General features: G+C 29.7%; 1 protein-coding gene across 1 annotated transcript; it reads right to left on the bottom strand.

Annotated features, from left to right (window-relative positions):
* Nucleotides 1–3,676: 3,676 nt before the first annotated feature.
* LOC114319657 (peroxidase N1) lies at nucleotides 3,677–6,054 on the bottom strand. Its single transcript, XM_028266688.2, has 3 exons — nucleotides 5,526–6,054; nucleotides 5,135–5,297; nucleotides 3,677–4,391 (listed from the first exon to the last, which is right to left on the bottom strand). The coding sequence occupies exons 1-3, from the start codon at nucleotides 5,919–5,921 to the stop codon at nucleotides 3,973–3,975; spliced, it is 978 nt and encodes a 325-aa protein (XP_028122489.2). The 5' UTR covers nucleotides 5,922–6,054; the 3' UTR covers nucleotides 3,677–3,972.
* Between the last annotated feature and the right edge of the window lie 6,693 nt (nucleotides 6,055–12,747).

The following is a 12,747-nucleotide window of genomic DNA, read 5'->3' as shown; positions in this document are numbered from 1 at the left end:
CACAAAATAGCCTTTGGTATTATTCAAAAACAGTTCATATCATATCATAATGTTCAGAAAGTATTTCATATCGAATATAGCTTTACTAAGTTATTGCTCATAGATAGTTGCAGAAACAGATCAGACAGACAATAGCGTGTGACTTACACAAACACATAACATATACACATTGAAACACAATATCAATTCCTTGATCAAATTTGATTTTTCTTGTCTTTTTTTGTCTAAGTAGTCCGAAGTTCTACTATACTTATTATTTCTTATTCAAATGAATCGGGTTCTCATTTCACATATTCTTTCATTACTAAAACATTCTTCAATAGACCAATTTTTTACTTGGCTTCTTAAACAATTACAACTACTAGATCAATAATTCATTCTTTAATTAACAAATTTATATTGATTGTTAGCTTATTAATCTTCAATGAGTCATAAATCATGTCTATATAGAATGCTTGGAAGTGAAAGAGAACGAAAATCGAAATATGAAATAGCTTCTCAAAATTTTCTAAAACAAGACTCTTCACTCGAGCGCAACATTAGTCGCTCGAGCGGACCCCTTGATCTGAAAAAATATTGGTTGCTTGCAATCTACGCTCGAGCGACAACTTCTTTGCTCGAGCGATGATGACGAATTTTGAGTTTTCCAGAATGTTGCTTAAACTTCAAGACACATTACCAATACTCCAAATTCATGCATGACTACTCGAATATGAAAAAACATTCCCAATTACATGTATTTAAAGTTAATTCCATGATTTTAATTCAAATTTAAACCTTAGGTTTCATGTTTAAAAATCATTTTTCAATTCTTTCTTTATTTAATGAAACTTAAAATTGAATCTATAAAGCCCTTTCAAAAATATTTGCATGTATGAAATTTAAATTAAAATCAAACTAATGTTTTTATTCTCAAATATAAAATATAATTTATTGCCATATTTTTCCGAATTTAAATTTAATTTATTTTCTTCATATCAAGCCCAATTTCAAACCCACAAATTCTAAAACATAAATTGATCTTCCAAAACTCTTAAAAATTCATGATGAATGTACAATTGAAACTCAATTTCATGTTAAGACAACTAAATTCAAACCCAAAGTGATTACTTTCTAAATTAATTTCCATAAATTTGAACATAGCTCAAATTCCTCATTTTCTTTTTAATTACATAAAATTAATTTCAAGCTCTTTTCTATCTTCCTTCAAGACATGAAATTAAAATTATAAACTCCTTCGATCATCATTTGCATGTATGAAATTAAGATCAAAACTAACTATTTTATATTTTCAAATCATAATTTTACTTCTTGAATTGTTCTAATTTAGATTTTTATTACCTTTCTTCATATCAAACCTAATTTAAGCTCATAAACCTTTAAAACATGAATTAAAATCTAAAATCTTGGAAATTCACAATGCATGTAAGGTTAGACTTCAAATTATGAAGGATGACAAGAAAATTTAACCCACTAACAAATTACATTATCAATTTCTTAATTATCCATCTTAACCCAAATTTTCCTTCATTACTTCCTTAATTTCCTTCTAATCTCATGAAATTATTAAACCCAATTACTACTTGATTTTAGGTGCTAGATGCTTAATCTACAAGAATTTAAGCTTAAATTTTCTTACCAAAGGTTTTCATTTTGTTAAGCCTCTTGACAAAGCTTGAGATTCTTTCCCTTGTCTTCAATTTTGATTTCCCTTATTTTTTAGAGTTAGCTTCCAGCACAACTTCTTTTTCTCTCTCTCTCTCTCTCTCTCTCTCTCTCTCTCTAAAGCTTCTCCACCAAAAGCGTTCTCTTCAAATTGAGTTCACCTCACTTCTTTACGAAGTTAGCATAACATACATACACCCACTTTCAACTCCTTGTACACGTGTAACCAGATTTCTCAGTACACCCACATAAATTTCTCAGCACACAGCCCCACATACACTCTCAATTCTAGATTCTTCCATAATTCATTTTATGTTTAGGATTTATTTAATTAAGCAACGTTTAGTCTTAATAAATCTCAATTAACACATCATTAAATTAATTCTAACTAATCATAAATTCCACATAATTTAATCTGTCTAATTTGACTACTTTACAGCCCAATTAATTAAATTAAAATTTATTATTCTGGATCAGATTTTTAATCAAACTCCCAAAAGGCTCCAAATACTAAGTTAAATTTATTTCCATCCTTAATGTTAGTTTCTTAAATCATTAAGGCCTTCAATTTTAAATTAAACTTCAAAATTTTCATCAATAAATTACATACTCAATTGAATACCTCATAAATAAATTTAATTCATAGTAATCTTAATCCCCAATTCTCATAACTTAATTAACTCAAATTTGGACCAAATTAATCAAATCTTAATTTTACAAATTTGAATCGAATATTTAGTTAAACTCTCATATGGTCTGATACTCAAAATTAAAATAATTCAATTTACCAATTATACTTTCTTAAGCCATTTAGATTTTCAATTTCTAATTCTAAAATAAATTCTCAATAAAATCATATATGAATCAATCTCCATAATTTTTGTAAATCTTAAAAAAAATTAGAATAATTGGCAATTAAATTTCAAATCTTCATAATTAATTTAGTGCTAATCATTATGCGTAGCAGTTTGTTTTCCAATCTATCTCATAGCCTTCCAAACGTTATGACGTACACTGGTGCTTGACACAATTTAAAAGCTTCTTAATCAATCACAATTAATGAACCTTTACAAGAGATCATCCGAGAATTGAAACGAGTATCCTAATGCAGTAATCGTATATGGTGATTACTACAACGCTTTCCAGTGGCTTTACCGCTATACTTCATATCTTGGTAAGTAAATTTACACTTTGCAACTAGAAAACCACAAGCTTTGGTTTGAAAGATTAATCATGAACTACTGTAACATTTGTTTTGTTGTTTACAGGATTTGATCCTAAATCTACTCAGAGAGCCTGTTACAATTTTAATCTCGCCAAGGGGTGTGGATATCCCGACGTTCCATTTTGCCAAAATCCGGATGAACACATTAGCGGAATGGAGTTGATTCGACGCAGAAAGCATACGGGATTATGACTGAATGGCTAATGCAGGACATTTTGCCCAACCTTCATTGTGATAGATTTGACATTGTTTTCACTCCTGGAGACAATAACTTGTAGTTTTTAGGAAGTGTTTGCTAAATTGGATGCTTTTTTGACAAATACATTTGACTTTGGGACCAAGCCCTTGTTTGAGTCTCATGTGGAGCATAGGTACCATCTTCACTTGCTTTCTTGCTTGCCAATTTTATCAAATTTAAAATAATGGAGTACTAGTAAATTAAAACACACAAGACTTAGAAGGATTAGAGATTTGGACAATTAAAAGAAGTGGAAAAAGACAAACTTTTATGAAGAAGGGAAGGAAAAAGCTTCTTATCAATCCTTTATAGACAAAAAAGATTGTATAGGTAAAAAAGATTGCAGACTTATAGGCGCTTCAAATTTAGTAATTTTTTTTTTTTGATTTTTTTGTGCAACAAAAAAAGAATCTATATCAAATATAACAAAACAAATTATCAAAGAAGGAATAAGACTCATCGCTATGTTGTCACTAAAGCTATATTTCAGGTAAATTCCATAGTTTAGCCTTTAAATTAGGGATACAAGATCAACCATATGACATCAATTAACAAAAAGTAGATTGAAATTTTATTTCTTTCATCCAAAAATTACAAGACTTGAGAAATCATCAATATATAAAAACTAATAAACCTAATTTCATGTATTGCTTTCTTCAAAGCTTAATACACTACACCCTAATCAAGCTTACGCTTCCTTTTTATTTTTTTTTTATTATTTATTTTTATAATAACTCGGTATCAAACCCACTGGACCAACTAATTTGGAGAGCAAGAACAAAACATGGTGAAATACATTAATTTAATTTCCAAACTCTTATAGCAAAATTAAATCCTATCCATTTTAATTAATTTTAGAACACACTTTCCGAATTTCACCATTAGTGCCAGTCTTCAACTCGATGTCGCTCATCTTCACCATGGCCTTTCCAAACTCCACGTCGAAAGCCAACCCTAGCAAGCCTCTCAAACCTAAGTACCGTTGGACATAAGTTTTTGTCGAAGCATCGGTCCATAACTTCTGATCAGACTCAAGAATTCCACGACCATTTCCTAGATTGGTGAAAAAAGACGTGTCGAACTTGCCAACGCTGCCAGTGTCAAGCGCTATGCGCTTTGAACCATCACCATTTTGAGGGCAGAGCGATTGGAGTTGAGGAAGGAATGCAGGATTAATGGCAGGGTCAGGGGCACCAGTGTTGCTGTAGTTGTATAGTCTGTAGCTGAAAAATTGGCATGCTGAAGTCCCAATAGTGTGCCCTCCTAAAGTAACACATGATAGGGATACGTTAATGTTGATTATCTCTATTTATGTATGCGTGGTGTTTGGTAATATAATAAAAGAGGTTAGAATAAAATATATTTACTGTCTTTAAAATATGTGTTTTATGTCAATTTGGTCATTCAAGCTTTAAATTTGTCATTAAAATTTTTAATTTGAGTATATTTGGTCCAATTTTAAATAGACCGTCTAAATAGTTAGTTAACAGAATGAAAGTACACAAATGGTTCCTGAAGTATGTGTTTCATGTAATTTTGGCCTTAGAAGTTTTTAATTTTATTAATTTGATTCTAAAATATGGATAACACCACCTCACAATATCAAATGATGAAATTAATAAAATTAAAATTGTAGAGACCAAAATGATCCAAAACGTATGCGGATCATAGTTGAAATTCATAATTATTCTGTTGACAATTTAAACGGTCGCTTGAAATAGAACTAATTTGACTCAAACTGAAAATTTTAAAGACAATTAAAATTTAAAGAACTAAAGTAACAGAACACATAATTTTATAGTGAAATTTCATTGTCGTTTGTTTATTCTTGGACAAAGACCGAATCACATAAATCCGTGTAGATTTGTAAGTTTGTTTTGTTCATTACTTCTTAATTTGGGTTCAAAATAAATAAATACATTATAAAATCGGTAATGTTTTGTCAAACATTTTAATCAGCACAAGAAGTAATTAAGATGTAGAAATTTTGAAGAACATTAACATACCAACAAGGGTAACTAGATCTTGAGCATTGAGTCCTTTTGCAGCAAATTTTTGCTTCTGTACATCAACGGAGTCGGTGAAACCAGGCAGATTGCTGGTTTCAGATGCTAAAGAAACTCTTCCATCTTTCCTCCCCGTCGGCACCTGCCAGGCCCTGCCCGTAGTCTGCATGAAACATTTTTGAAAAATCGTAGTTAATTAGTAGTCGAGTTGGTCTATGTGCACAGAATTAAATCTTATAAAAATACTTTAAAATGTATATAAAAAGTACTTAAGTGTACACATACTAATTTGGTAAAGCGCGTTAGAATTACAACAATACTACAATCATTACCAGTTTTGTATATATGACAGTGACATGTATAATATGGTGCTTAGAAGTTTGACTATTACCAAAACCACTGAATCACGAGCAGCAAGAGCAATAATATCAGCACAAGAGACAACTCCAGGGCATGCAGCTTCAAGTTGTGTCTTGGCATCATCAATGACTTCATATCCTCTCAACAGAAGGTTTGGTGGAGCCGTCTTCTCCGTCGAAGGACCATCGATGAGGATTGACGCGTCACAGCCTTGGACAAAACAGTCATGGAAGTGCATTCTAAGCAATCCCGGTGCAACCGTGGCATCGGATTGAAAATGAGACTTCACCGTTGCCTGGACGATGGTTTCAGCTCTAGGGCACGAAGTTGAATAGAATCCAACTCTCGTGCCCTGGCCCACCGTCAAAGTGGCCGTGGTGGCTAGCCAGAGAAAGAATAGAATGTGGATTTGTTTGGTGAAACTCATTGTGAAGTTTTTGCCAAGTGGTTGACAATGGGGACGATGAAGATTGAGACTTGATGATGATAAAGGGTGACACGGGTTTTGTTGTATGGATGGTTTAAGGGAAATGGTTTGGCTTGTGATGGTAGGAGAGGCTAGAGAATGTGTAGTATTTATAACCATTTATCCATGGTACGTACTAAAAGAATATCTTGAAAATTCTTTCAAAAATAAATAAAATATATAAATCAGGTTTATTCTAAATGTGACCAAAATCACACCAAACATTTTATTTTTTGAGTACAAAAAATCAAAAATTATTTCAAAAATAATATGTATGAATCAAATTTATTATTTTGCGTGTGGGTCAATATGACCCACAACACACTGTGTGGTATTTTGAAAAGTTAGTAAAAAACTAATATTTCGATTTTTTTTTGTAACTATTTGTCTTTTTGTATTAAAAAAATTGACTTTTTGTGACTTTTTTTTGTATAAAAAACCTAAAAAGCCAAAAACTGGCATTTTATCAAAGTTCCCAAAGCACCCCTATATATTTCATTTTTAGAGTATTTCTCAAGTTACTTTTTAGAGTACATAATTTTTTTGAACAATAATCATTTGTTTCCAAATTCTGTCATTTTATGTTCTAATGCATTTTCAATTAGATCACATGAAAATCTCCACATACATAAATCATGAAGCATAATTCAATGATTGAAAATATATTAAAATTAAAATATATAATTTAAAATTAAGAACATAAGTTTTTTTAAAAAAATAATAATATTATGCATGGATAGGGGGGGAAGTCAAAGTGGGGGGGAAGAAGTAAGCAAAGTCGGCTTCAAGAGCTGGCACAAGTGGGGTGGGGAACATAAATGGAGAGAGTTTCAAACATGAAGTGGTGGTTGACGATGATGCATATCTTTCCCAGTTTAACCTTTAGAAAGTCTATAAATCTAACCCCAAAAAAAAAAGTGATCAAAATTTATATATTTAATTTTTTTTATTATGGAACAGATCATGAATAAATCTTAAAGGTTGTTTGGCATCTCCAATATTAGTATTTTTTTTTTATAATTTTTTTTAAGTCATATCACCTCTTATTTTTCTGTATATTTTTTTTTATAAAAAAAATCAAAAATTATACTTATTTAAATCATTTCAAACAACTCCTTAATCTTTCATTATAAATTCTAATTAATTTTTTAAACTTTTTTTCCGAAATATTTTTTGGATTAAATTTCTAATTTATTTTCCTGAGATCTTAGACCTACCGTTTAAACTTTGTCATATAATGAAGTACATGGAAATGCATGCATGTCACATGTGTTGGTTGGACTTTTTCTTTTTCACAGCCATGATGACGCGGATCATTGTTGCTTGAATTTTTAGAATGAAAGTGGTTAAAATCAATCATTAGTTAAATTATGAGATATTTATTAGATTTTTTTTTAAAAAAACTTATATCTTAATTAATGCATAATATATTTTTATATTTCAATAAATTTTATTATTTAACTATTTAATCTACCAAATCTTAATTCTCATATTTAAGAAATTTTATAAATAATTTTACCCTTACAAATATTTTTCTAACGCTTAACAATTTAATAATGTAAATATTCATATTTTACGATATGAATTTCATACTATTTTTTAGCAATAATAACTCTTATACTTGACCTTTAAAGAAGCTTTTTAGATAAAAGAAATGCTAGAAAAAGAGTCTTTAGATTCTTTTCACACATTTTTTCAAGCATTTTTTTTTTCCTTTTTTTTAAATTTTTAATAAGGAAAGTTAAACAACAAAATAAAATAAGAAATGAGAGGGTTAATCCCTCTTATACACAATTCTAACCATGTCAGCCACTAGAATGGGCCTTAGCAAAATAGGGGGGTCTTCATAGATCTTCAAGTCTTCTACCTGGTTTTCTCCCATATGAGCAAGGGCATCTACACACTGATTAGCTTCTTGAAAAATGTGTTTGATAATTCAGGCCATGCGGGAGGTAAGAAATTTAATGTCTTCCACAAGAGCACGGTAAGGGCAATTTGAATGAGCTCCTTCATCAATGAGGTTAACAGCATCTTGACAGTCTGTTTCAATTACCACATTTCTCCAACCTTTTTCATGAATGATGGTTGTTCTGTGATAAATAGCCCATATTTCTACTTCAAGGCTTGTTGCTACATCTAACTTTCTAGAGTATCCAAGAATCCAATAACTTTTTGTATCTCTAAAGAGTCCTCCAAAACTAACTTTTCCCCAACTTTCCTTGGCACATCTATCAACATTTAGCTTAATATTACCTGTAGAAGGAGACAACCAGTCGATTAGTTTAATTCTTTGCTAATCAGAGCTTAGGGGGCATTGGAAGGCCTCATGGATCTCTTGAGTATACTCGAACACTAGGCGTAAGCTGTCACTAATGTGAACATCACAATTATCAAATACAGTTTTATTCCTAGCTTTCAAAATGAACCAAAGGATGACAGTGAACCATATGTTCCAGTTGATACTTGTAAGTTTAGTTTTATCGCAAAGATTAAAAGAAATCCAAACATCCAAAGGCTTTTCAATGCTATCTCTAATCCATTGATCATTTTTCAATTTTTTCCGCAACTCCCTCACGTAGTAGCAATCTCTAAGGAGGTGGCTCATACTTTCCCCATTAGAATGGCATCTAGGACAAAGGTCATTTTTGTCAAAACCTTTGCTGACTCTGAGTTGGTTTGTGAGGAGTTTACCATGCATAACAAGCCATAAAAAGCCTTAGTTTTTGAGGAATTTTTAATTTTCAAATCCAATTCCAACAAAAGTTATGTTCTTTAACATTAATGATGAGGTCATAAGCGGATTTAGAAGAGAATCTACCTTGGGGCGAACCTGTCCAATGGGGTTCATCAAGAAAAGTCACAAATTGGGAGAGTTTGTTTGTCTTTATGGATGTTATCAATATCAGTAGGTGAAAGGTGGTTAGCAATCGGATCAAATTCCAATCGCCCTCCTCATTAATAGTGTTGAAAGTGTCATGAGTGTTAGTGTCAGGGCCAGCTGAAGTGTTTGCTAAAGGTTGCTTTCATATACTAATGGATACCACTTAGGTTGTTCTTAGCATTTCCCATTATAGAAATAGAACTCTATTTAATCCTTACATTTCCATTCTCAATGCTTAGCGAAGAATTGGTAACATTCAGACTAATTATTTTAAAATAAAATATCTATTTCAACGATATTTAATTACTGAAATATAGCATTGATGATAAATTTTGTATAAATAGTATTTTTTTTATTGTAATGTTATCAATTATTTAAACTTACCCAATGCTTCATTGAAGTTGAGGTTAATGGTTAATCATTATTATAGAAAAAAAACAAAAAATTAATTTAATTTGAAATTTGTACAAAATTTACCCCCCACACACACAACCTCCATAAGGACCATATCCATAGAAGCTTGTAATATAATATAATATTGTCCTTAAATTTACACCACTACAAAAAACAAAAAAAAATAATTAAGTTTTAGATGCCAAAATTTAGAGATAAAATTAATTTTAAGGAACAAATATTTTTGTTGTGAAAAGTACCATTATTATATTTTTAGTAACGAAAATTAGATATTAGTGATGAATTACTATTTTTTTGAGACCAAATTTTTTGTCTTAAAAAATAAACCTTTTTGAAACCAAATTATTTTGTTCCTAAAAGTATATTTATTAGTGACATCTTCAAAATTTTGTTCTTAAAAACTTTATATTTGACTTTTCGAAACGATCTTTTAACGACTATCTTCACGACGACAAAAATTAATCCTTAAATATCTTTTGTAACAAAATTTTTACTTTTAAAAATTAAAAAAATTAATTTCTAAACTCTTATATGTTGTACTGTTCTTCCTTGCAAGTTGCATCTCCTGGCAAACAAAAAACAAAAAAAAAAACTGCCATTGTCTTGCACGTTGCATCTCTTGGCAAACAAAAGATGATGTTAAAAAAAACAAAAAAACAAAACTGCCAATGTCAGTGTCATGACAAATCATAGCATTTGATATCGTTTTTATTATGAAATTTATTACCCAAAAACTATTACGAAAAATTATTTTTGAATTTCTTTTTCTAAAAAAACACATTTTTCAAGAGTTTTTTTTTATTTATGAATATCTCACGAAAAAAAAATCCCACAATAATAAATACAAATGATAGTTGTTTTCAAACTTTTTATTATTTTTATTTCTAAGAATATAAAAAACAAAACCAAAAATAAAAAGACCAAAAAAAAATTTCGATACCAAACAGGACATAAATTTCACATTACTATGCATCTTATTCTCTCACCCACAGTCCGGTATTGACTGTCGGCAGCGGCGGAGCCAAACTGTTGACTGTCGGCAGTGACGGAGCCAATAAATTAAATTGAATGGGATACTTATTAATTATAATATTAGATTTTTTTAATAAAAGTATTTCACACATAAATTTTTATGATTAGCTTTAAAAAAGATATATATATATACATATATTATTTGTAACTAGTATATCATGAACAATATAAAAAAAAAGTTATGGATATAAATTTTAAAATAAATTATATAATGATAAAATAATTTTTTATACATAATTTCAGTAAAAATTTAATATAATAGTAATACTACGTTATCATTAACATATGATATCACCAACTAATAGTAAAGAAAGACATAGAGGAGAACCTCATATGTCTAATGTAACTAACAATTCAATAAATTTCATATTTTCATTAAGATTAATTATATTTATATATCAATAATGATAGATATCACCATTGTATTAAAATTTTCATAAATAATAATATAACTTATCGTAATATCTTTATTTTCAATAAAAAATAACTATTATTATTTTCATAATTTAAAAAAAATATCATTGATATTTCCCTGTAAATAATATTTTAAAATATTTTTTATTTAAAATATTTTCTTTATATTTATAAAAAAAAATTATTCCAAAACTCAAGTGACCCTTAAACCCTCTATACATTAGATAACATAATGCCTAGCCTATAATGTTTACTTCCAAGAAATTTCTTTACTTGTCCCCCTTGTGATTCATCACCTAGTTACAGGGTTTCAAGACTTGTGCCCTGAAAATGATTGAGTCTCGTATAAATATAAAAATTTTATACTAATTTTTACGCCTTACTTTGTGATTTACACTTTACTTAAAGATTTAAGTGTTTGTTTAGATAGACGTGAATTTCAAATAAACGTATTTCACTTTAATTATTTGAGGATAATAATTTAAATTTAGATATGATAATTTACTGTGGTGAGTCGAAACTTCTGTCCAATTGCTATCAAGAGAATAATCTACTTCACGTCACATTCCTACAAACAAAGAATAGATTTCAATGGGGTGGTGTATCGAGTGAACCCTTCGAAAATCTAGTTAGCATTCTTTCAATATTTTAAGTCTTCTCTTTCTTGTTCTTTTTTCTCAGTTACCCTTAAATCACGTGTGGATTCTCTATTTATAGGAATTCCTCCTCCTTACATTATTGTCTTTAGTCTGAATATGTCTCATCTCATTAATTTTTTCTCTACTGATGTGATATCTTCTTTTCTCATAATTACCTTTTGATAGGGCTGCAAATGAACCGAACTGTTCATGAACAAGCTCGGCTCGTTTAACAAACGAGCCGAGCTCGAGCTCGCATAAGCTCGGCTCGTTTATTTTTATTTAAATTATATAATAAATACATTATTTACATATTAAATAATATAAAAATATATATATAAATAATAATATAAATACATTTTTTATATATTAAATAATATAAATAATATTAAAAAAAAATTATCGAGCCGAGCCGAGCTCGAGCCCAGTTCCTTATCGAGCCGAGCTCGAGCTCAATAAACGAGCTCGATAAATAAACGAGCCGAGCTCGAACTCAGTAAAGGTCGGCTCGACTTGGTTTGGTTCGTTTGCAGCCCTACCTTTTGACAATTCTAACTTTGCATTCACGTACTTTGCCAATGCCGAAAACTACTTCTCAGCATACGCGTGCTTGGCCAATGTGCATTTGTGACCCTTTACTATCGACATCCTTCAGGCTTCTTACCAAAACAATGCCGATTACTATAGGCTTTAATTCTAATGACCACATTTACTAATGAATTTTAAGATTTAGTTATAATTTATCATAATATATTTGAAAGAGCTGTATAAATTAGTTATTTAAAATCATGCTAATGATCATCTTTCTAGTTATAAAAATCTTACTAAAATGTATATATTGTGGTTGTTTTATGTAGTTTATTTGATTTGTTTGTAGCTTTTTTATTCTAAGAGTATATGTCGGACTATTAATAGAACTTCTACTTATACCTTATTACATAGAAATAGTTTAAATAAACTAGAGAAGTTGATTTTTGAAATTGGGTGTGAGGTTTTTTTTGACTTTTACTTTTAACTTATAATAAGTTGTACTAAATGACACCATAATCTATCTCAACTTGTCTTGTTCGATTTCCAGTTATTTCAAATCCATCCATTTGAAATTCACAACTATCCAAACAAACCCTAGGGTTTAAATCTTGTTATAGGCATTGCTTCCTTCCCTATAGACTACATGAACCTCCAGTATATGGAGAAAAAAAAAAATGTTAACAAAGAGAATTCTTACATTACTTTTATAAATTACGTGGAGTCAAAACTTTAGTTTCAAGAATTTTGATTATTTAACAAAAAGCACTGCTGGATTATTATTTAACTCCACCAAATTAAAGTCATAGTTAGGGGGTGAACGGTTTAGTAAATGCGTTTTAGTTGCTTTTTTACTTTTTTTTATAAAAAAGATTTTAAA

Source organism: Camellia sinensis, chromosome 2 (genome assembly GCF_055761805.1).
Source record: "Camellia sinensis isolate YWXY chromosome 2, ASM5576180v1, whole genome shotgun sequence".
In the NCBI taxonomy this organism is placed as follows: domain Eukaryota; kingdom Viridiplantae; phylum Streptophyta; class Magnoliopsida; order Ericales; family Theaceae; genus Camellia; species Camellia sinensis.
Note: the sequence above shows the minus strand (reverse complement) of the source record. Positions and strands in the feature narration are given on the sequence as shown.